This window comes from Sabethes cyaneus, chromosome 1 (genome assembly GCF_943734655.1).
Source record: "Sabethes cyaneus chromosome 1, idSabCyanKW18_F2, whole genome shotgun sequence".
NCBI classification, from domain to species: Eukaryota; Metazoa; Arthropoda; class Insecta; order Diptera; family Culicidae; genus Sabethes; species Sabethes cyaneus.
In genome coordinates this window covers 74,222,948-74,242,358 of record NC_071353.1, presented here as the reverse complement: position 1 = coordinate 74,242,358, position 19,411 = coordinate 74,222,948, and the positions used below count along the sequence as shown (strand labels likewise).

Here is a 19,411-nt window from a genome sequence, read left to right as displayed (position 1 = left end):
CCTCCCCACTTTAGGAAGGGGGGCTCCTATACAAATGAAATGCAAATTTCCTCATAACTCGAGAACTAATCAAGCAAATGGAACCAAATTTGACACGTGGGTGTTTTTGGAGACAAAAATTTTTTCTATGATGAACTGGGACCCCTCCTCACTTTAGGAGGGGGGGGGGGCTCCTATACAAATGAAATACAAATTTCCTCATAACTCGAGAGCTAATCAAGCAAATGAAACCAAATTTGGCATGTGAAAGTTTTCGAGGGCAAGAATATTTTCTATGGTGAATTGGGACCCCTCCCAATTTTAAGAGGGAGGGCTCCTATACAAACGAAATACAAATTTCCTCATAACTCGAGAACTAATCAAGCAAATGGAACCAAATTTGGCACGTGGGTGTTTTTGGAGACATTTTTTCTATAATTGGGACCCCTACCCACTTTAGGAGGGGGAGTTCCTATACAAATGAAATTCAAATTTCCTCATAACTCGAGAACTAATTAAGCAAATAGAACCAAATTTGGCATGTGGAGGTTTCTGGAGGCAAAAATATTTTCTATGGTGAATTAGGACCCCTCCCAACTTTAAGAGGGGGTGCTTCTACACAAATGAAATACAAATTTCCTCATAATTCGAGAACTAATCAAGCAAATGGAACCATATTTGGCATGTGGGTGTAACCATTTTTTCTATGATGAAATAGGACCCCTTACCTTTTTAAGAGGGGGGGCTCTCATACAAACGAAATACAAATTTCCTCATAACTCTAGAACTAATCAAGCAAATGGAACCAAATTTATCATGTGGGTGTTTTTGTAGGCAAGAATATTTTCTATGGTATATTTTCTATGGATTTCCCCACTTTAAGAGGGGGGGGCTCCTATACAAATGAAAAACCAATTTCTTCATAACTCGAGACCTAATCAAGCGAATGGAACCAAATTTGACATGTAAGTGGTTTTGGACGCAAGATTTTTTTCTATGGTGAATTGAGACCCCTTTCTTCTTTAAAAAGCGAGTTATGGCCCATCTCCCCTTTAAGAGGGTGGGCTTCCATACAAATGAAATGCAAATTTCCTCTTATCTCGAGAACTAATCAATCAAATGGAACCAAATTTGGCATGTGGGAGTTTTAGATGGCAGAAATTTTTTCTATGGTGAATTACGACCCCTTCCCCTTTTAAGAGGGGAGCTCCCATACAAATGAAATTCAAATTTCCTTATAACTTGAGAACTAATCAAGCAAATGGAACCAAATTTGGCATGTGGGAGATTTTGGAGTTTTGAATTTATTTTACGATAGTTAGAGACCTCTCACCCCTGTGGTAGGGGGATATGGACTCTCATACAAATAAAACAGAAATTTTTGCGAAACGCAAAAACTAATCGAACTCGAGAAATTCGAGACTCTTCCATAAAACATTAGTCAATACAAGACCACAAAAACTATCTATAGTAACACTAGATCATTCAGGACGAGACGGTCGCGAGTGTTGCCGGTGACCCGCCGTCGGAAGCGCCGCCCACTGGGGGGCTTGCAAAACTCGAGATTGTGACAAAGATCATCCGAGATTCATGATTTATGTAACACAGGTTAATTTGTGGCAATACGAAGTTTGTCGGGTCAGCTAGTATATATATATAGTGCGCATGCGCACTAGAGTTGTGACTGGGAAAACTTGGTTTTAGGTTTATGGAACCTTCGGAAGAGTTTCTTGAAATTGAAAGCTCTATCGTCTGGTGGAATTTCAATTTTGATTAATCCCCCTAAAAGTGAAATATAAAAATTATTTTTCTTCAGTTTCAATATAACACATTGATGTGTTCTGCAAAGTTTTAGAGCATTTCATTACAAGAAATTTTGTTGAATACAGTAACCTTCTATCTATTCAGCGAAGATAGCAAAATCTTATTTATTGTATATGAATTTGTAAAATCAGTTTTTCTATTTTAGCTCTTTTTGTAATTATTGTATGACTTGTTCATGCACTACAAAATTGTACAAATAGTAAAAATACACAACTTTGCTGAAAATAGCATACCTCTATGTTTGCTTGTTTAGGAACCGTAGAACTTTGATTATAAAAAATACCCAAATTTTGACCCCGAATTACTAGACTACCAGCAGACGGATACATTTTAAACATTTTACATTTGCTGATAGTTTTGCTGCATACAGACACCATTTTTCCATATGAAGAAATGAGAGAAAATTCCAGTTGAGGTCAATTGCGGTACACCTCACATGCTGACTGCTTCGTTTCTGTGATGTCAGTTTATGCTGATCTATTTTCCCAAGAATTTAAAATATTAATGCATTGAATAATTATGACATTTTACATTGAATAATTTTGACATTTTTTTATGACATAACAAGGTAATTGAAGAATATACGATTTGTAACTTTATAACAATATGGCATTCAAAAACCTACACGTGTTGTACAAAATGTGTGAGTAATTGAAGGTTAATAAAAATTAATGAAATTTATTGATGTCAATCAAAAAGAATGGCATTACAGGAATTTATGCATAGTTCAAAAACCTATAAACTAGACCTATAAACCTATAAACGGAATGTATATGTTAAAGAATAATATTTCCTCTTACAACTTGCTTTTATTTGCACTTACTCAAATTAGTAACAATCAACTTACCCTTTCTCAGTAATTTCATGAAAAAAGGATGAAAGGATGAATGAAAATAAAGTTGATGTTCTTAATCAAATCATCGTAATTTACGGCAATCATTTACTTGTAGTTGTCTGAAAATTTAATACCTAATATTTTGATCTCATTTGATTCTTTGATCATCTGCGGCCCTATAACACAGCTGTTTAGTCTCAAAAAGTGCGATTTTCTTAAATTTAGTTTGATTTTTGAGTAAATGCTAAAGTAGTTTATTAACTGCAGAACTGTGTCAAACTCATTGTCATTTTTAATAAAGATATTGAAGTCATCAGCGTAGGCGATTACTTTGATAATTACGTCATCCACTAAAACCCCTGTTATATTTTGATATATCGTTCTAATTAACGGTTCCAGATACAGGGCAAACAGTGCCATGCTCAAGGGGCATCCCTGTCTGACTGAGCTTAAAATCGGAAAACTGGACGTTAGAAATCCATTGAAACATACGCTTGACGTGGCATTTTTAAATTCGATAAAATTCGGCGGTGATTCAAATCTATCCAACACAAACCATAAAAACTCGTGATCAACTCTATCGAATGCCTTTTCAAGATCTACACTCAATACTGCTCCCTTAAATCTACGACTGCGATTAGATTTAATCAACACGTTCCGCAACAGACGTAAATTATCAACGCATGAATTATTCGAGATGCACGCTGACTGTCCTCGCCCTAGCAATTTTACTAGCATAGGTTGTAGACGATTGTAAAGAATCTTTGTGAAAATCTTGTAATCAGTATTTAGCATACTGATTGGTCGTTTATCTTTCAAACTATGTTGATCACCCTTTTTTGGAATGAGAGCTATAATACCCGAGGAAAAAGAAGCTGGAGGATACTCACCATCAACAAGGAATGAATTATATAGGGCAAGTAAATCGTTTTTGATTAAATCATAAAACATCAAGTAAAATTCGTAGCTTATTCCGTCTGGTCCAGGGCAAGTCTTTTTCGAGGCAGTTTTTACTACGAAATCAATTTCTTGCAATGTAATTGGTCTAACTAAGCTCATTCTATCATTGTCGTCTAATCTTTTATCCATGATTGTCAAGACGTTTTCGTAGTTCCTGCATGAATCTGGTTGTTTTTGAAACTTTTCTGAGTAGTGCTTAAATATTTCAGGCTTAAGAATATTGAGATCTGACGTAATCTCATCGTTAATACGCAATTTTAATAACTTGGACTGCGATGATCGATTGATGAAAGACGTTACTTGAAAAAACGACAGCTTTTCGTCGCTACAAATTGCGTTTATCTTCAACTTGTGTTTAAATTTATTCAACCGTTGTTGTTCCAGCTCCATTAATTTAGATTTCACTATCATCAGTTCTGATGAAACATCGATATTCAGATTTTGTTTTTCCACAATCTCCCGAAGACATACATAGAAAAAAATTTTCTGTCTATTCAATTGTTGATTCATAACAAACATTTCATGTTTAAAAAAAGCTCGGATACCTCTCTTCACATCGTTATTCCACCAAAAGTTCAAATTTTGATGAGAATTTCGTTGCTGTAGTTGCAAATATGTTTGTTTGAATCTATTTTGTACATCCTCATTGCCAAGTAATGATGCATTCATCTTCCAGTATCCTCTACCACAGAAATTGATGCTAACATTCCCTACTTCCATTTTAAACATCACACTATTGTGATCTGAGAAAGGGACCGCAATTGTTTCTACACTTCTAATTAAATCTACAAAGCGAGCTGAACCGTCGATACGATCAAGCTGTGATTTCGATTCTCCTCTACAAAAAGAGAATTTGCCTTTTAATTTTTTTGCCAATTCTACATCTCTCAGATCTAATTCAGTTACCAATCTCCTCAAGCCCATACAGGAATTTTTTGACGAACCATTTGAGTCATTTTTTTCTAAAATGCAGTTAAAATCACCCAATACTACATTCTCTCTAAATTCAGCTAAATGCACCTTGCATCTGTGAAGAGTATGTCTCTCTCTCGCTTACATAGTGCGCCTGAGTGCGCGTAAACGTTGATGTAATTGATGCCATCTATCACTGCTGACGTTAGTCGTCCATTTGGGTTCATTACCACGTTGGAAAAATTCAACACTATTACGCAAAAGAATACCAGTACCTTTCCCATCGTCACTGATGTTCACAAACGCTCTGTGCGTTGGAATGAAAGAAAAATTTTCAAATGCAACTTCTTGCATGAATATGATATCAAGGTCATTATTCCATACAAATTCTTTCAATAAGTGTTGTTTAATACGACAACTTATTGAATTTAAATTGATGGTAGCTACTCTACGTATAGACGGCATTTAAAGCACAATCGAAATGTTAAACCTCCGAATACTACTGAGTTATTTCAATCTAAAACAATTGGTACTTGGTATAGCACATTGAGTCACGCTTCTTACGATTTTGAACAATTTCTCGTAACGATCTTATCTCTGGAGCTGTTTGTCTGTTCCACATGTGGTTTCTTCTTTTTACCTCGACCCTTTTTACCTGACTCGATATCCGAGCTCTCTGTTTCTGAGGTTGTTTCCGGTGGACGTTTCAATTGATAACTCCCCTTCCTATGTTCATCCTCATCTTCGCTGAAATTCATCGCCATATGGTAAGTGTCGGTGTTATCTTCTACGATGGTCTTTGGTGCGTCAGATTGTCGTTTGGTGGTGATTGTTGGATTCACGGTATCAATGGCATTTTTGGAGTTGTCGGTATCGCGCGTGTCGTATTCATTTGAGTTCGTTGGCGTCACTGTCACTTTGTCTGCGGTAGGCTTCGTCTCGTTTCGATTAATTGTGGCGTTTGAGTTCACCGTTTCCGCAGTATCTTCAGTTCTCTTCCTTAGCACAGTCATCGATGACGACATGGAGTTTATTGTACTTTCGAGTCTGGTTGCAACTTTAAAGTTAGCTGCAACTCGACTATACCATAGACTATTGTTCGGGTTTTCTCTCAAACTGGCCAGTTTAGGACATTCCGCTTTAATGTGTCCCTCCAATTTACAAAAAAAGCATCTGTTTTTGAGCCCTTCGTAGAACAATCTTGCACGAAAGTGTCCTATGTAGAGATTCGCCGGAATTTCTTTTTCAATCTCCATGTGGACTCCTCTGATTCCGCTAAAAACCTGGTAGCCGTAATCTGCAGGGTATCTTTCTCGTACGTGTTGACGGATTCTTCCAAATTGTCCAAGGATAGCTGCTATATCTATGTCGTTTGTTTCGGGAGGCAAGTTGAAAATACGGATGTATTTGAACTGACGGCTGGCTAATTCCAACTGAACACGCGATTTCTCTCCGTCGCCATATTTAAATGTATATTGTTCTTCCGTAGAACTGGTAAACTTGTTGAAACTGGTGTCATCGATGAATTTGATATAAAACTTTTGATCGTTTTCATCTTTATACACAGAGTGGACGTCAGTAGTAGGAACTTTCAGCACTTCCATTATAAACTTTAGGACATCAAGGTGCGCCGGAACTTTATCTGAACTGGCAAATACCAGTCTCAAAGTACTCTTTCTGGTCTCCATATTCCTATCTATTGTTTGAATAGATTCCGCTTTTAAAGGATTGAAAAAAAAAACAATATATCACACTAAGTGTGAGACCCACCTTTGTCACTTCAAGAGCACTGTATTATATGTCTTTACTCTTCGGCGTCCAAGTAGGAACTGAAACTACATTTTTACCTTTGTTATAAAGTAAGGAGGAATAAAAGTGCGATTAATTCATTTATCGGTGCAGATTCCAAGTAAATTGACTACTTTGGCATTATTGGGTGACTACTTTGACAGCTTGAATCTAACGTAAATTTTGGTTGCTTACGAAGCATACCTGCTGAGTTATGTGCAAATGTTATTTTAGGGCGGTTTTGATGTAATTTTTTGTTATACGGGTAATACGATATCAACAGGAGGATATTACTTGTTGAAAATTTGTAGCAGTGTTTTACATCACTCGCATATCTGTTTTGAAAATACGGTGAAAAGAGTTTACAAAATATTTCGCTTTTCCATAATTTAATCAAACCCCGCCAAGCGCCTAGCGGGACAAAATTGCGATTCATGACCGAGGGAAAAATGTATAACTAATTATATACAGCTTTTGGCACTATATTACAGATACTAGAAATGGAAGATCTGCAAAAAAAACTGGATGCTCTACAGATGTTGGTCGAAGGAAAACAATGTTTTTCCGCTGATGAAACAAAAAACAAACGTTTGGGAAAGTTTCGGAGGCTGCAATACACCAGCGCAAAATTGGAAAGGTGGAAATTGAGAATATTCCTTACCGAAACATACCGCAGATTAAAGATAAAATGGTTTTGTTAGCTACTGCTGTGCTAATTTCATGGATTCGAGCTTCGCACTTTTGCCCCGCGGTATTCGTGCTTTTGCCCCGCTAGTGGGGTAAAAGTGCGAATCGGCACTTGATCAGAAGAATGAAGAATTAATTATCAATAACACTATTGTTCCAGATGATTTATAGTGGAATGTAAAGACATTGAGTAGCTGCATCACTATAAAATATATTTTGTTGTTGTCCTTCTTTATATCTCGCGAAAATTGATGACAACTTCAAACATCGCACTTATGCCCCGCCCTACTCTATTCTATTTTTTATCCTTATAAATTATGCTTTGTATTTATTTGTAATTAGAATAAGATGGTAGGCTTCCTTCAAAGAGATATTTTCTCACTTGAAGCAACCAAAATTTACGTTAGATTCAAGCTGTCAAAGTAGTCACCCAATAATGCCAAAGTAGTCAATTTACTTGGAATCTGCACCGATAAATGAATTAATCGCACTTTTATTCCTCCTTACTCTATAACAAAGGTAAAAATGTAGTTTCAGTTCCTACTTGGACGCCGAAGAGTAAAGACATATAATACAGTGCTCTTGAAGTGACAAAGGTGGGTCTCACACTTAGTGTGATACATTGTTTTTTTTCAATCCTTTAAAAGCGGAATCTATTCAAACAATAGATAGGAATATGGAGACCAGAAAGAATACTTTGAGACTGGTATTTGCCAGTTCAGATAAAGTTCCGGCGCACCTTGATGTCCTAAAGTTTATAATGGAAGTGCTGAAAGTTCCTGCTACTGACGTCCACTCTGTGTATAAAGATGAAAACGATCAAAAGTTTTATATCAAATTCATCGATGACACCAGTTTCAACAAGTTTACCAGTTCTACGGAAGAACAATATACATTTAAATATGGCGACGGAGAGAAATCGCGTGTTCAGTTGGAATTAGCCAGCCGTCAGTTCAAATACATCCGTATTTTCAACTTGCCTCCCGAAACAAACGACATAGATATAGCAGCTATCCTTGGACAATTTGGAAGAATCCGTCAACACGTACGAGAAAGATACCCTGCAGATTACGGCTACCAGGTTTTTAGCGGAATCAGAGGAGTCCACATGGAGATTGAAAAAGAAATTCCGGCGAATCTCTACATAGGACACTTTCGTGCAAGATTGTTCTACGAAGGGCTCAAAAACAGATGCTTTTTTTGTAAATTGGAGGGACACATTAAAGCGGAATGTCCTAAACTGGCCAGTTTGAGAGAAAACCCGAACAATAGTCTATGGTATAGTCGAGTTGCAGCTAACTTTAAAGTTGCAACCAGACTCGAAAGTACAATAAACTCCATGTCGTCATCGATGACTGTGCTAAGGAAGAGAACTGAAGATACTGCGGAAACGGTGAACTCAAACGCCACAATTAATCGAAACGAGACGAAGCCTACCGCAGACAAAGTGACAGTGACGCCAACGAACTCAAATGAATACGACACGCGCGATACCGACAACTCCAAAAATGCCATTGATACCGTGAATCCAACAATCACCACCAAACGACAATCTGACGCACCAAAGACCATCGTAGAAGATAACACCGACACTTACCATATGGCGATGAATTTCAGCGAAGATGAGGATGAACATAGGAAGGGGAGTTATCAATTGAAACGTCCACCGGAAACAACCTCAGAAACAGAGAGCTCGGATATCGAGTCAGGTAAAAAGGGTCGAGGTAAAAAGAAGAAACCACATGTGGAACAGACAAACAGCTCCAGAGATAAGATCGTTACGAGAAATTGTTCAAAATCGTAAGAAGCGTGACTCAATGTGCTATACCAAGTACCAATTGTTTTAGATTGAAATAACTCAGTAGTATTCGGAGGTTTAACATTTCGATTGTGCTTTAAATGCCGTCTATACGTAGAGTAGCTACCATCAATTTAAATTCAATAAGTTGTCGTATTAAACAACACTTATTGAAAGAATTTGTATGGAATGGAATGGAATGTATGGAATGACCTTGATATCATATTCATGCAAGAAGTTGCATTTGAAAATTTTTCTTTCATTCCAACGCACAGAGCGTTTGTGAACATCAGTGACGATGGGAAAGGTACTGGTATTCTTTTGCGTAATAGTGTTGAATTTTTCCAACGTGGTAATGAACCCAAATGGACGACTAACGTCAGCAGTGATAGATGGCATCAATTACATCAACGTTTACGCGCACTCAGGCGCACTATGTAAGCGAGAGAGAGACATACTCTTCACAGATGCAAGGTGCATTTAGCTGAATTTAGAGAGAATGTAGTATTGGGTGATTTTAACTGCATTTTAGAAAAAAATGACTCAAATGGTTCGTCAAAAAATTCCTGTATGGGCTTGAGGAGATTGGTAACTGAATTAGATCTGAGAGATGTAGAATTGGCAAAAAAATTAAACGGCAAATTCTCTTTTTGTAGAGGAGAATCGAAATCACAGCTTGATCGTATCGACGGTTCAGCTCGCTTTGTAGATTTAATTAGAAGTGTAGAAACAATTGCGGTCCCTTTCTCAGATCACAATAGTGTGATGTTTAAAATGGAAGTAGGGAATGTTAGCATCAATTTCTATGGTAGAGGATACTGGAAGATGAATGCATCATTACTTGGCAATGAGGATGTACAAAATAGATTCAAACAAACATATTTGCAACTACAGCAACGAAATTCTCATCAAAATTTGAACTTTTGGTGGAATAACGATGTGAAGAGAGGTATCCGAGCTTTTTTTAAACATGAAATGTTTGTTATGAATCAACAATTGAATAGACAGATAATTTTTTCTATGTATGTCTTCGGGAGATCGTGGAAAAACAAAATCTGAATATCGATGTTTCATCAGAACTGATGATAGTGAAATCTAAATTAATGGAGCTGGAACAACAACGGTTGAATAAATTTAAACACAAGTTGAAGGTAAACGCAATTTGTAGCGACGAAAAGTTGTCGTTTTTTCAAGTAACGTCTTTCATCAATCGATCATCGCAGTCCAAGTTATTAAAATTGCGTATTAACGATGAGATTACGTCAGATCTCAATATTCTTAAGCCTGAAATATTTAAGCACTACTCAGAAAAGTTTCAAAAACAACCAGATTCATGCAGGAACTACGAAAACGTCTTGACCATCATGGATAAAAGATTAGACGACAATGATAGAATGAGCTTAGTTAGACCAATTACATTGCAAGAAATTGATTTCGTAGTAAAAACTGCCTCGAAAAAGACTTGCCCTGGACCAGACGGAATAAGCTACGAATTTTACTTGATGTTTTATGATTTAATCAAAAACGATTTACTTGCCCTGTATAATTCATTCCTTGTTGATGGTGAGTATCCTCCAGCTTCTTTTTCCTCGGGTATTATAGCTCTCATTCCAAAAAAGGGTGATCAACATAGTTTGAAAGATAAACGACCAATCAGTATGCTAAATACTGATTACAAGATTTTCACAAAGATTCTTTACAATCGTCTACAACCTATGCTAGTAAAATTGCTAGGGCGAGGACAGTCAGCGTGCATCTCGAATAATTCATGCGTTGATAATTTACGTCTGTTGCGGAACGTGTTGATTAAATCTAATCGCAGTCGTAGATTTAAGGGAGCAGTATTGAGTGTAGATCTTGAAAAGGCATTCGATAGAGTTGATCACGAGTTTTTATGGTTTGTGTTGGATAGATTTGGATCACCGCCGAATTTTATCGAATGTCTACGTAAGCTGTATAAAAATGCCACGTCAAGCGTATGTTTCAATGGATTTCTAACGTCCAGTTTTCCGATTTTAAGCTCAGTCAGACAGGGATGCCCCTTGAGCATAGCACTGTTTGCCCTGTATCTGGAACCGTTAATTAGAACGATATATCAAAATATAACAGGGGTTTTAGTGGATGACGTAATTATCAAAGTAATCGCCTACGCTGATGACTTCAATATCTTTATTAAAAATGACAATGAGTTTGACACAGTTCTGCAGTTAATAAACTACTTTAGCATTTACTCAAAAATCAAACTAAATTTAAGAAAATCGCAGTTTTTGAGACTAAACAGCTGTGTTATAGGGCCGCAGATGATCAAAGAATCAAATGAGATCAAAATATTAGGTATTAAATTTTCAGACAACTACAAGCAAATGATTGCCGTAAATTACGATGATTTGATTAAGAACATCAACTTTATTTTATCACTCCACTACAAAAGAAAATTAAATTTGTTTCAAAAAACCCGATTTAATCCACCTAGTGGTGAAAGGAACCTTTGTTATACGGTCTTACTTGCTCTTTGAGATAGAAATCGACAAGTCTTTGGAACATAATTTATCTATTGGTTAACGTTGCGTAGTGCGTTGGTTTTCATAAAATTTTTGGAAATTGAATAAGTTTACAAAATTTGAACAAAATAGCAGCACTTATAAATTTTGATAGTTCCTTTTTCATGAAATTACTGAGAAAGGGTAAGTTGGTTGTTACTAATTTGAGTAAGTGCAAATAAAAGCAAGTTGTAAGAGGAAATATTATTCTTTAACGTATACATTCCGTAGTAAAGGTCTAGTTTATAGGTTTTTGAACTATGCATAAATTCCTGTAATGCCATTCTTTTTGATTGACATCAATAAATTTCATCAATTTTAATTAACCTTCAATTACTCACACATTTTGTACAACACGTGTAGGTTTTTGAATGCCATATTGTTATAAAGTTACAAATCGTATATTCTTCAATTACCTTGTTATGAGTAAAATGTCATAATTATTCAATGCATTAATATTTTAAATTCTTGGGAAAATAGATCAGCATAAACTGACATCACAGAAACGAAGCAGTCAGCATGTGAGGTGTACCGCAATTGACCTCAACTGGAATTTTCTCTCATTTCTTCATATGGAAAAATGGTGTCTGTATGCAGCAAAACTATCAGCAAATGTAAAATGTTTAAAATGTATCCGTCTGCTGGTAGTCTAGTAATTCGGGGTCAAAATTTGGGTATTTTTTATAATCAAAGTTCTACGGTTCCTAAACAAGCAAACATAGAGGTATGCTATTTTCAGCAAAGTTGTGTATTTTTACTATTTGTACAATTTTGTAGTGCATGAACAAGTCATACAATAATTACAAAAAGAGCTAAAATAGAAAAACTGATTTTACAAATTCATATACAATAAATAAGATTTTGCTATCTTCGCTGAATAGATAGAAGGTTACTGTATTCAACAAAATTTCTTGTAATGAAATGCTCTAAAACTTTGCAGAACACATCAATGTGTTATATTGAAACTGAAGAAAAATAATTTTTATATTTCACTTTTAGGGGGATTAATCAAAATTGAAATTCCACCAGACGATAGAGCTTTCAATTTCAAGAAACTCTTCCGAAGGTTCCATAAACCTAAAACCAAGTTTTCCCAGTCAAAATTCTAGTGCGCATGCGCAGGTCCTTTTGGCTTTGGGCCATTGTGCGCGTGAGTAACCGTATTACAAAAGTTGGTGCGCGTGTTGGAGGGTTAATATCTTTTGATCGGTAAAACCGATTCTTCTGAAATTTTGCAGATATTAGCATTAAAATCTCTAATTTGATGCCAAAATAATTCAAATTAGATAAATCATCTTAGATGAAATCGTTATAAATTATTGTAAATTTTAATGTGTTGTATTCAATTACTCATAACTTAAACGTCCAATCAATACAATACAAACAAATCAATAGTGATCTATTAGGTTATGCTACCTTTCAAATGAGACTAATAACGCCTAAATCGGTTTAGTCATCTCTAAGAAACAGGCGATAATTATTACCTTGTCAAACAGGTTTTTTAAGTATAACTAGTAAACTACTTGTTTGTTTTCAATAAAATTTACCCGAAAAATTTAGCGTTAACAAGAGCTTTCATTCGATACCAAAATCGTTGAAATCGGTCATTCGGTTCCGGAGAAAATCGTGTCACATAATTTTCACTTTTTTACTTATAACTTTTAAACGAAATGTCGGACCTCGAAGCAATTCAATAGTGATATACTAGGCAATAATACCTTTCAAACAAAAGTAATAGCGAACAAATCGGTTCAGCCATCTCCGAGAAACAGGCGATAGAAAAGTTGCGCCCCTCACATACATACACACATACACACACACACACACACACACACACACACACACACACACACACACACACACACACACACACACACACACACACACACACACACACACACACACACACACACACACACACACACACACACACACACACACACACACACACACACACACACACACACACACACACACACACACACACACACACACACACACACACACACACACACACACACACACACACACACACACACACACACACACACACACACACACACACACACACACACACACACACACACACACACACACACACACACACACACACACACACACACACACACACACACACACACACACACACACACACACACACACACACACACACACACACACACACACACACACACACACACACACACACACACACACACACACACACACACACACACACACACAGACATTGCTCAGTTCGTCGAACCCTGTCGATTGGTATATGTGACTCGGCCCTCCGGGCCTCGGATCAATTTCGTGTTTTTCGACCAATTCCTAAACCTTTGTTATAGTATAACAAAGGTAAAAACATGACTTTTGAACAGTTTCATACTGTCAAAACTATGGTATATTGCCCAGCTTTTTCCGCCTAACAATAAGCATATCGCGCTATTAAGAAGCATGTGTGGTAAATTTCTCTGGAAAGGCCAGTTTTACAAAGTAGAACGGAAAGAATTGTATTTACCGGTGTGTAGAGGGGGTCTCTCTCTAGTTGATGTGGAAGCTAAAACAAAAAGTCTTTTTGCCAAAAACATTCTTTTACCAAAAAATGAGCCCGTGGTTGATGAATTCATGCTCCAACAAGTAAATAACGTAAATCTGACAAAAAATACGCGAGACTGGATTCAGCTAGCAAACAACCTTCGAAACCTAAAATATACAACATGTAAACAGTTCTATAATTATGTTATTGACTCACCAAATTTCACTATCAAGCAACAAGTTGTCAGACCTCATTTGCTATGGGAAAATATTTTTGAAAATACTAGTAAAAATTTCCTGTCATCTGAGTCCAAATCAACATTATTTGTAGTAACAAGAGACATTATTTCATGTAAAGAAAAACTCTTTAATCATCGAATAAGAGGTACTGATTCACCCACGTGTGACTCTTGTGGAAGAATCGATACGGTGGAGCATAGAATCAAAAAATGTTCAGCTTCGAGTTCTATTTGGCAGTGGCTAAATGATGTCATCAAAAGAAAGTTTAGAATCAATTTAAATGATGCAGAAGAGTTACTGTCATGTAGCATTAGCACGAAAAATGCCAAGTATAAAGCTGCATTGTGGTTAATGGCTGAAACGATGTCTTATTGCTTACGTAAATATGATAGGGGAAGTTTAAGTGAGTTACAAAGCAAAATCAGAGAAGTTAGGTGGAATAACAGGAAACTATTTGTAATAAACTTTAAGCATTTTTTGGATATTTTCTAAAAGGAGTTTGTGAATAGAATAAGTTAGGTTAAGTGACTTGTATATTGTACTTTGTAGCCAATTGTAAATATATTTTCTATTAAAAAAAAAATCCTATAGAAAGTGCAAATGAGTTGATTCCATATAAATTTGTATAAATTTCAAACAAAACCATTCAAGCTACCAAAAACGACTGGCGCTGGAATTGGCCATCCTCAAGCGTATTTATGGCGTTGCACTGTTTCATTGATTTCATTTAGTTTCCATAATTTCCAGTTTTCTACATAAATTCATGCAAGTCTGCAAAAATTAACTTTTGTGTTTGCGTATGTTTCTATAAACCACGTAAATATTTTAAAAATAAAAAATGAGGTTTAAACTAAATTAAATGACGCTAATAAATATTTACGCACCATGGAAAAGAAAATATAATTATTGCACGCAGTTCGTTCTTGGGAATTTTACTGTTAAATAAGGATTTTGATAAATGATATTTAAAAATATAATCGACATAATTATAGATGTTGTTCACAAATTGAAAAATAATTGTTGTAGTAGAAAGGCTAGGTCACACTGCTAGGTGGTTTAATTCGGGTTTTTACAGATAACTTGGTGGAGTAATAATGTGCAGCAAAAGGTTCGTGAAAATAAAGTTTCATTTACTTACCGGTGTCACGTAAACAATGCCGGCGCAAAATCCAATTACAGATAAAATAGCTGCAACTTGCCAATATTTCATTTTAGGAAAGGCATCCCATACAACTGTGACAAGAGTACTGAAAATTAACAAAAATAAACAGTTTATTAATATTATTCAATTCCTTTTAATTTTCATAATATTATACAAATACAAAGTCCAGACCAGAAGTCTTCTGTGGATTCTTTATCAAAATGCGCTATTAAGTAGTTAGGGCATAAATAAATCAAATATTCTTTGCTGATTCGAAGAACGTTTGCGTGTTTGCTATTTGTAAAGTGTTACAAAAACTAATAATGATCCTTCAAGTAGTCTGGAAATAAATTTCAATCGTTTTGTTACAGTCACCCCAATATTATGAGCCAGTCCATACTTTACGTTAGTTTCCTACGTAACAAATTAGTATTTAACTATCGAGTATGAGTTCAATAGATAGAAGCAACATTCCGCTGCATGCTTGATAGCAATACACTTAGTTCAAATGCGTTAATTTTTCGATAGTTGTCAGTTGGCTCCAATCGACTGTCGATTTGTTGTTATTTTTGTGGTTGTTATAAAAAGTCGGTTGTGAATTATAAGCTGAAAAGCGGCGTAAATTTGTGTGTCTGAGCATAAAATGAACCGAAATCGAGGGAATAAGTATGTATTCATTGAATTACGGTGAAACCGCCTAGAAAAATTCATTTTCCACTTTAATATACGAAATTGAACAATGGCCCATAATACTAGGAGCAAAATTGACTTTTCCCAGTATTATGGGTCAAGCATATAGATCAACAGTATTCGCTGTTTTTGACTATAATTGTAATTTGTTTTCAGTAAAACGAAAAAACGTGCACAGAAAATCAGTATACAGAAATCGAAGCTCTATGATTCAGATATATTGCATCACGCTTTTGATCCAGCAAGACAAATCGAAAAAGTTCGGGAAGTTGCAAGGGATCCCAATCTACCGTACAGTACAGTTCCGCGTTATTTTTGGAAACCACCCAAAACTAATAATCCAGGATCAAATACTTTTCTTCTTCCTGAACTTACTGTACTTAGTTGGCTTGCTGTTCTAAGATAAAGCCTGATGAACAAAGTTTCTCCAATGCACTCGGTTGTGGGCCAACGCTCTTTAATTTCTCAGACTCGCTCCGCCTAATCTAACCATCTTGCTCGCTGCGCCCTTATTCCTACCGGATGTGAGCCAAATACCATCTTTGTAGGGTAGTTGTCCGGCATTCTTGCAACATGCCCTGTCTATCGTATCTATTTAGCTTAGGCCGCCTTTTGCATACTTGGTTTTCCATAGAGACCATCACTTTGATGAAGCCCTCTGAGGGACTCGGATGAACTTGACATTCCACTCGAAATCCGAAAACAGCACTGAGTACCATCCATCATACATTGAGTCAGTTTAATGAGTTTCTTGAAGAAGAAGCTAAAATTGAATCTAAACTCAACTCACTCAGAAAGTTGCTGAGTGCAGTACAAGATATAACAAGATCCCTAAATTGCGGGGCGCGCGCGTGCGTGCGATTTTCTCGAAACAAAACCTATGTTGTTTTACTGACCCATAATACTGGGAACATTGACCCATAATTCTGACCAGGTTTAAAAGTGGCCCATAATACTAGGAATGGAATATGCTCACTTTTTGTTGTTCTGCAAAAAAGTGTGTAATTTTTGAGCAAGATTGCCTACAGAACATCAAACTATGGTATATTTATAACCAATTAAGTTATAAATAATCTGTAAATTATTTAAATCTGTGTTTCTACCGATAATTTTGTAGCAGTATCATGCTTAACTGGCCCGTAATACTGGGATGACTGTATAATTTAAACTAGTTACAACCACAAATGTGCCTCGTCTCTGAATTGCACTTTTGCCAAGAACCTGACCCTGAATTAATCCACCTAGCGGCCTCCAACCTAAGTTTGGTGCCGATTGGATCTTCTCTCGATTAATGGGAGCACCTCCATTTAAAAAACTACAAAGTATATAGCCCTAAGGGTTGTACGAAAAGGTGACGTAGGACTATATCAGATCATCAGATCTAAGACTAATGTAAACTGCATTTTTGGCATATGAATGTTTATAAAAATCTGTGAGTGCCATTGTGTCAGTGAATGTTTAGAAGAAAATAGCGAAATATTCAGATTCGATTCTTCATTGAATGCAACGGTGGCTATGAAAATACGTGGACGGGATTTCACGAGTACAACGCCTGCAACCTTTCAGACATAGAGATTTCTTTTAAAATCACTTATGTGCATCATAAAGGTTGGAATGGATAATGAATGGCAGATTATTGTATTGAATATTAGCTTGATTAGTTTCAATAATCTTACTTTAACTCGTATGTGGCCTTTAAAAGGCCCATTGGTTACAAATAACATTAAATGTGTGCAATTTAAAATTGATATTTTTCGGTGAATACGATAAAAACTTTCCCTTTTCTTTACGTTTTGGCTTACTGATTTCCTATTCATCCATTGACGACGCAGCTCGTTTGCGGTTGGCGCACGGAAAGCCGATAATAGTTAAAATGAAATAATTAGGCTGATGTAAGTTTATAAATTCAAAAATATTGTAATTGTGTTAATCGTGAAAACTAAAGTAAAATATTGTTTTTCGTTTGTAATAAAGATTCTGAAGATGGCTGAATAGGAAATCAGTAAGCCGAAACGTAAAGGAAAGGGAAAGTTTTTATCGTATTCACCGAAAAATATCAATTTTAAATTGCACACATAATTGACCGGTGACTCAAAAATTCAAATAAAATAACATTAAAGCAAAGCACGTTCATCGCAAATATGATATGAAAATTCCTGCCTACAAAAACCCCCACATGTCAAATTTGGTTCCATTTGCTTGATTAGTACTCGAGTTATGAGGAAATTTGTATATTATTTGTATGAGAGTCCCCCCTCAATTTACCATAGTAAAAATTCTTGCCTTCTGGAACCCCCATATTCCAAATTTGGTTCCATTTGCTTGATTAGTTCCAGAGTTATGAGGAAATTTGTGTTTCATTTGTATAGGATCCTCCCCCCCTCTTACGCCCTCATTAAAATTGTTCTCTCCGCCCTATAAAATTGCTGGGCATTTTATCTATCCAACGACATATAAATTGTTCAGTTTCGTTCAGTAGTTTAGTAGTTACTAGCATTTAAAATCTTTCATTCAAACGTTACACTTCTATTTTCATTTTCACAAAGTGCTACCCAGTCCCAGTATAGTAAACAAAGACGTAGTCCTACGTCAAAAAGACCCTTTTTATCAAACCCGCTTATCTTTTTTTGCTTAAATCTCTGCAAATATATCAGCTTCGTAAATAGGGTTTGGATTGTACAGTGGATTCTACAATTTTGTGATTGAATATTCAGGCATCAGTTCCCATACCTGTGTAATCATGAAAAGCGTAACCTTAATGTTAATTTTTTCTACACGTTTATGAAAATCTCCACCTTTTCCCTAAATTTCTTTCATCATTATGTCAAACAAAATTGTTATTGTTATTGTTTATTAATCCATCGGACAAGTCTCGTCTACATGAATAAAAATTAAAGCTAGAACTACTACTATTTACATCACACAGACAAGTTAAAATTCTTCAAGGTTTTTTTGAAACTTAACGCACATTGAGAAAAATCAAACAAGTGGTACACATTATTAAATTCACAAAAAATAGCATAAACAGGATCATTTCTACCGTAGTTCGTCCGTCTGAAATTCAGTCTCAAGAACTCTCTGGATCTTAGGAGTACAACTGGCACGTTCAGATTGATCTGCTCTAGAAGTGGCGGTGAATCGATGTCTCCGAGCAATAGTTTGGCCGCAAATAAAGCTCTGGCTGAGTTGCAACGACGCTGTAAGGTCTCCATTCCGAATAAACGACAGCGATCCTCATACGGTGGCAGGCGTGTTGGGTCATTCCACGGAAGCAATCGTAAACCAAATCTTACGAACCGAGATTGGATAGCCTCAATTCTATTTGTCCAGCAGCTTGCATAAGGGCTCCAAACTACTGATCCTGTTTCCAAAATTGAACGAACAAGTGCGTAATATAGCGATCGCAGACAGTAGGGGTCTCGGAAACCACTGGCGGCTCTTTTAATAAAACCTAAGTTCCTGTTAGCTTTGGTAAT

The 19,411-nt window shown here is 36.2% G+C and overlaps 1 protein-coding gene across 1 annotated transcript in view; it reads right to left on the bottom strand.

Moving 5' to 3' along the window:
* Positions 1–19,411, bottom strand: part of LOC128745831 (sodium-dependent nutrient amino acid transporter 1) — a 321,231-nt gene that overhangs the window by 20,046 nt on the left and 281,774 nt on the right. Inside the window, exon 9 of the mRNA XM_053842903.1 lies at positions 15,243–15,351. Coding sequence (XP_053698878.1) covers positions 15,243–15,351 — 109 coding nt within the window. The remainder of the gene's footprint in view (positions 1–15,242; positions 15,352–19,411) is intronic.